We start from the raw sequence: 6,361 nt of genomic DNA on the forward strand, positions 1-6,361 counted from the left end.
GCCCCCGGGCCGCGTCGGTGACCCCGCTGCGAGGCCGCGGGGAGACTTCAGACCCTGCGTGCGGACCCGTGAGCGGCCGCCGCCGCCGCGTCTCCCAGGTGACTACTGCAGGTTATCCCAATTCTTGTCCACGTCTTTTTGTTCATAGTTCACAACTATTCAGCTTCGCCACTCGCTGCCTGAAGGAGCGCTGGGAGCAAAGCCCTGGGTTGGTCCGACCCGCGGAGGTGTCCCAGGGCGAGGCCTGCTGGCCGAGGGCCTGTGGGTTAGGAAGAAAAGTTCGGAAGCATTCCTCCGGGAGCGCGTCGACTCCGCGTTTGCCGGGCGGCCAAGCGGGTGGGAATGGCGGGAGACTGCGGGCGGCCGGGCGGCCGGGCACGTCGCGCTCGGCCCCGCCCCTCAGGGGCGTGGCTTTCATAGTGGGGGCGTGGCTCATGGAAGGGGCGGAGCCACCGCCGCTCCCAAACACGTGTTGTAGGGGACGAGATAAAGCCAAAGGATTTCATTTTGACCCAAGACACTCAATTATAGAAAGGGGTGTGCAGAGACCTTGCTCAAAACAGTAAGTGCCTCAAATCAGTTGCCTGCATGGATATGAGTTAGCACAAAGTTGACTAATTTGGGGCAGATGTGGAAAACGAAGGCTATTTTCAAAGAGCCTTAACGATATAAAAACGCTGGTGTGACTTAGACGAAATGTCATCTGACTTTAATTTGCATCTTCTGTAGCTGCCCTCCTTCTGGTCGATATGGAGCTCTTTTCCACACTGCTAAATGTGTGTCTCTACATTGAATATGCGCTGATAGGATCTTGGGAGATTCTCCTGGAGCCCCTTTCAGGAGTCCAATGCTTTTTGTTGTTTCACTGTTTAGGCAAAACAATATTGTGGAAATCTGTGTGCTCAGTTGTTTCCCAGATGCTTTTTCTGCTTTCTGTTATTAGAATGTAAGTTATACAACGATAATTAGTAGAGGCCATGATTTACTCTCACATTTTTTTGTCCACTTCTTTTTTGGCAGTATTAGGGGTTTGACCTCTGAGCTACACTTGAGCTATACCAGCCTTTTAAGCTTAAGGTTCATTTTTAGATAGGGTCTGAATTTTTGCTTGGGTCCTACCTTGGACTCTCACCCTCCTGCTTAGGCCTGTTGCATGGCTGGGCTAACAGGGATATCCTGCTAGGCCAAGCTTATTTGTTGAGATGGGGGGGGTCTTCTTAACTGCTCAGGTGCCTCCATTTGCAATCCTCCAGATCTCCACCTTCTGAGTACAGCGCCCAGGCCCAGAGTTCAAGCCCCACGACCGACCAAAAAAAATAAAATAAAATAAAGAACAGCTTTCCTGTAGTACTTAGTCTGTTTCCAAAGCAGGTAAGCATTTCTGAACTGGACAGTCCATTTGTTAATGTCCTGAGTAGTTACTTCCATCTCATTCGAATGTAATTCCTCTCTTCTTTAAAGGTGCTCTTTAAATTTGATTTATTTATTCAGCTTTGCTGAAGCCTATAGTTTTCTTATATTAGGGAGAAAAAATAGGAAAAATACTAATCTCCATATGTACACTTTTTTTTTTTTTGGTCGGCCGTGGGGCTTGAACTCTGGGCCTGGGCGCTGTCCCTCAGCTCTTCAGCTCAAGGCCAGCGCTCTACCACTTGAGCTACAGCGCCACTTCCGGTTTTCTGGTGGTTTATTGGAGATAGGAGTCTCACGGTCTCTCCTGCCCGGGCTGGCTTTGAACCGTGATCCTCAGATCTCAGCCTCCTGAGTAGCTAGGATTACAGGCATGAGCCACCAGCGCCCGGCCATATATACACTCATGAAGTGAATCATTATTCAACTTAAACCTGGCTATCATTCTAACTAACAATGCAGAATATTTGTGGATGTATATGTGTATAATTACAAAGAAAGAATTGGAACACTCTTGTCTGAATAAAACCTAGAACAAGCTTGCTTGTGAAGAACTCCACTGGGAATATCATCAGCTAAAAGAATAACTGTTTTAAGCTGGGCACCTGTGGCTCACTGTGAAGCACTCCACTGGGAATATCATCAGCTAAAAGAATAACTGTTTTAAGCTGGGCACCTGTGGCTCACGCCTGTAATCCTAGCTACTCAGGAGGCTGAGATCTGAGGATCACGGTTCAAAGCCAGCCCAGGCAGAAAAGTCCATGAGACTCTGATGTCCAATAAACCACTAGAAAAACGAAAGTGGCACTGTGGCTCAAGAGGTAGAGTGCTTACCTTGAGCTGAAGAGCTCAGGGACAGTACCCAGGCCCAGAGTACTTGAGCCACAGCGCCACTTCCCGCTTTTTTTTTTCTGCTTATGTGCTGCTGAGGAATCGAACCCAGGACCTCATGCATGCAAGGTAAGCGCTCTACCACTGAGCCACCTTCCCAACCCCAGATTTTATTTTTATTTTTTATTTATTTATTTTTGGTCAGTCATGGGGCCTGGGCGCTATCCCTCAGCTCTTTAGCTCAAAGTGAGTGCTCTACCACGTGACTTGGTTAATTGGAGATAAGAGTCTCATGGACTTTTCTGCCTGCCTGGGCTTGCTTTGAACCATGATCAGATCTCAGCCTGAATAGCTAGGATTACTACTGTGAGCCACCAGCTCCAGGCTTAGATTTTATTTTTGAGAGCAAGTGTGTGTGTGTGTGTGTGTGTGTGTGTGTGTGTGTGTGAGAGAGAGAGAGAGAGAGAAAGAGAAAGAAAAGAGAGTGTAAGAGAGAGGAGAGAGGGAGAGGGAGAAATGTGGTCAAACAAATCTGGAGCCTTTATATACAGTTGTAATGACTAAACATCTTGTAGGTTTAATGTGAACAAAGATTTGGAAAAAGATTTGAAAAGTGGTTGTACCATTTTGTCTTTTGATAGCACTCTCTAATTCTTTGACTTGAATTTAACTTTTCTCATTTTTAATGTACATGTTTTATATGACTAACAATTCAGATGTTTGAATTCAGATATTGCTTTGTGATTATAGTGTAACTCAAAATTCTGATGATTTACAACTAATTGTTCTTATTAAATATTATATAAATCCTGAATTATAAAGGTATAATCCTATCTTTCATTTTTCTTTAGTGATCTAGATTCAAGATGAATAGCGATCAAGTTACACTGGTGGGTCAAGTGTTCGAGTCTTATGTTTCAGAATACCATAAGAATGATATTCTTCTAATCTTGAAGGAAAGAGATGAAGATGCTCATTATTCAATTGTGGTTAATGCCATGACCCTTTTTGAGACCAACATGGAAATTGGAGAATATTTCAATGTGTTTCCCAATGAAGTATTAACTATTTTTGATAGTGCACTCCAAAGATCAGCCTTGACAATACTCCAGTCCCTTTCTCAGCCTGAGGATGTCTCTATGAAGCAGAATCTTCATGCCAGGATATCAGGTACGTCTCTTAATAAATGTTGCTGCCATGTCATTTTCTAGGACCAGTTAAAGAGATTACAACGGCTTCAAGTACTGTTGAGGTAGTTATTTATATATATATATATGTGTGTGTATATATATATATAGATAGATAGATAGATAGATATAGATATAGATATATACACTTAAAATGTATATTCTATGTATCCCTGCCAGTCTCTTCTTTGAGATCACAGTGATTATCTTCTGGGATCCTTGTCATATGAACAATTGGAAGGGAGGAGATGTGCGGTCAACAGTATTTCTGAATCTGTATTTCTATGTGTATGTAAAATTGCTATGAGTATCTGTGACTACTAATAATAATGAGAATTGGTCATGTAAGCATTAGGAAACTGGGACTGGGAATATGGCTTAGTGATAGAGTGCTTGCTTAGCATACATAAAGTCCTGGGTTTGATTCCTCAGTATCACATAAACAGAAAAACCCAGAAGTGGTGCTGTGGCTCACGTGGTACAGTGCTAGCTTTGAGCAAAAGAAGCTCAGGGACAGTGTTCAACCCCTGAGTTCAAGCCCCAAGACTAGCCCCCCCCCAAAAAAAAGAAGAAAAATAGAATTAGGAAAGTGGCAGATTTTGTCCAGTGATCTTCAAAACATTTTAGGAAAGTTATTGTTTTATGTATTAAGTAGCATTGTACTGGCCACCTATCAGGAACTCAATATTTTTGTTTCATGCATGACAGATGAAGCATCTTGATTTTTAACTGCAGTAGAGCAAAAGGCAACTTCTGGTAGCAAAGTTGTGTCTTTGAGTTCCTTCCACCAAGTCTTTGGTTTTTGCCCCTTAGTTTTTGTTTTCAAAATGATGATGATGGTGATGATGATGATTTGCCTGTACTGAGGCTAATGCTCTACCTCTTGAATCACAGAGCCACTTCCAGCTTTTTTGAGTAGTATATTGGAGATAAGAATCTCATTGGGACTTTTCTGCCCAGGTTGGCTTCGAACCACAACTCTCAGATCTTAGCCTTCTGTGTAGCTAGGGTTAGCCACTGGTGCCCAGCTTTCAAAATGATTATTAACAGGTGGGGGCTGGGAAGGTAGCTCAGTGGTAGAGCACTTCCCTTGGATGCATGAGGCCCTGGGTTTGATTCCTCAGCACCATATAAGCAGAAAAAAAAAGCTAGAAGTGGCTCTGTGGCTCAAGTGGTAGAGCGTTAGCTTGAGCTGAAGAGCTGAGGGACAGCGCCCAGGCCCAGAGTTCAGACCCCATGACCAGACCCAAAATGATTATTAACAGGTGGATGGAAATGAAGAGCCAGTCTTAACAATTTTAGGGAAAGAAAGCACTGTGTAACAATTCATTCCAGGAAATCATTTCTTGGAAGGCAGTACTGGATCATGAAAGAAAAGGGATAATTGGTTAGAGCTACTTCTCTGGTTTGGGAAACTTAAGTACTTATTGCTTGTGGGCCTGCCTTCCTCTTGTACTTCTTTTGCATCAGAATAGTAAAAGATTCCTTTCTCTTAAGCAGAAGGTACTTTGTTACTCAGAGTGGAGGGAAGAAGTTGGTTATTTTATCTCACTAAACCTGTTTCCTCACATGCAAACTCACTTCCAGACTCCCTATCAATCCCCAAACCTCCTAAAAACACTTACAAAGTATCATCATTGTATAAATGAGTAAAGACTGGTACAGCTTCATTTTATTTTTTGAGAAAGACTTGGCAAAATTAAAAGCATACTCTGGAATATTTAAGGCAATCATTAAATTTAGCCATTAAATTCAAAACCATACATTCCTTTCATTAAAAAAAAAAACTTTGCATACCTAGGAGGATTGGCATCCAAGACTGCTCTGGGCGAATAGCATGAGATCCTATCCAAAAAAATAAAGCAAAAAAAATCCAAGTGGTACAATGGCTTAAGTGGTACAGTGTCCACCATTTTACCTTATAGTACATTTGAGGGAGGTACCTAGAATCAACAAGAATATTTATTATTATTCCAAAAAGTTGAGTTACTAGAGTAGAACTACTTAAAAGCAAATGAATGTTTAAAAATGACCAGATATTTGAAATAAGTGAAAAGTAGCTTTAGTATTTCCTACTCTAAAAAAATTAAGATTATTAATAATTATGCTTCAAAGCATTAAATAAACTCTTCCTAGAATTAGTAAGGATTGTTAAATGAGTCTTAACATGGAAATGGTATTTAGGAAATGGTTCTGGTTTCTCCTTATGTTTAGATACCTTCCCATGCAATTTAAATACTAAAATTCTCCGAGTGACCCTATCCATTTCACATGAACTTAGCCTACTTTTAAAATTCTTTGAAAAACTAAATTGTGAAATATGTTGCTGCCTCAGTAATACTCATTCTACATGAATGAGTATATGTGTATATGAAATTGCTAGACTCAGGAAACTAAAAACAACATGATTTGGGTCTGAGGGAGCTATGTGGTTAAGCAGTTACCAGATGGCATATGTATGCCAATGGGTACATGGGCACGTATATATTAAACAGCTGTTGAGGAGTTTAATGGCAGACTGCATGTTATGTGATGCATGCCTCACTCAAGACAGATGGAGGTATTTTAGCTCACAGAACAGGGTGTATTTAAATTTTCCTAGAGAGCATCACTGGACATTTCTAGAAGGACAAGTAAGCTAGTAAAGTATGAAGGTGTGCCAGTCAGTATGAATAGCATGCAAAAACTGAGGGCTGGAAATAGTCTGGTTTAGGTATGTTGAAAATCCCTCTTGGTCTTCAGATGAGGTAATTATTAAAACCCCAAGATAGTTCTATATTCACTTTCCTTATGAAAATAAGAGTTTCTGGTCTATTTTTCCAGGAAATACATTGAATTTTATTCTCTCAATTGTATTTCTGACTTGGTCTTTGAGAATTCCTTCCTTCTTCCCTCCCTTCCCTCCCTTCCCTCCCTTCCCTCCCTTCCCTCCC

At 41.7% G+C, this 6,361-nt stretch overlaps 1 protein-coding gene across 2 annotated transcripts in view; it reads left to right on the top strand.

The window, feature by feature from the left end:
• The first annotated feature begins 8 nt into the window (after positions 1-8).
• The window catches only part of Mcm9 (minichromosome maintenance complex component 9), a 67,398-nt gene continuing 61,045 nt past the window's right edge, over positions 9-6,361 (top strand). Inside the window, exons 1-2 of one of the 2 annotated variants that reach the window (XM_013032825.1) lie at positions 9-98; positions 3,093-3,411. In XM_013032825.1, coding sequence (XP_012888279.1) covers positions 3,108-3,411 — 304 coding nt within the window. In that variant the 5' untranslated portion in view covers positions 9-98; positions 3,093-3,107. Of the gene's footprint in view, positions 99-3,092; positions 3,412-6,361 lie in introns of those variants that run through there. The other variant, XM_013032826.1, reaches the window with a different exon arrangement.

Source organism: Dipodomys ordii, unplaced genomic scaffold (genome assembly GCF_000151885.1).
Source record: "Dipodomys ordii isolate 6190 unplaced genomic scaffold, Dord_2.0 Scaffold157, whole genome shotgun sequence".
Taxonomy (NCBI): Eukaryota; Metazoa; Chordata; class Mammalia; order Rodentia; family Heteromyidae; genus Dipodomys; species Dipodomys ordii.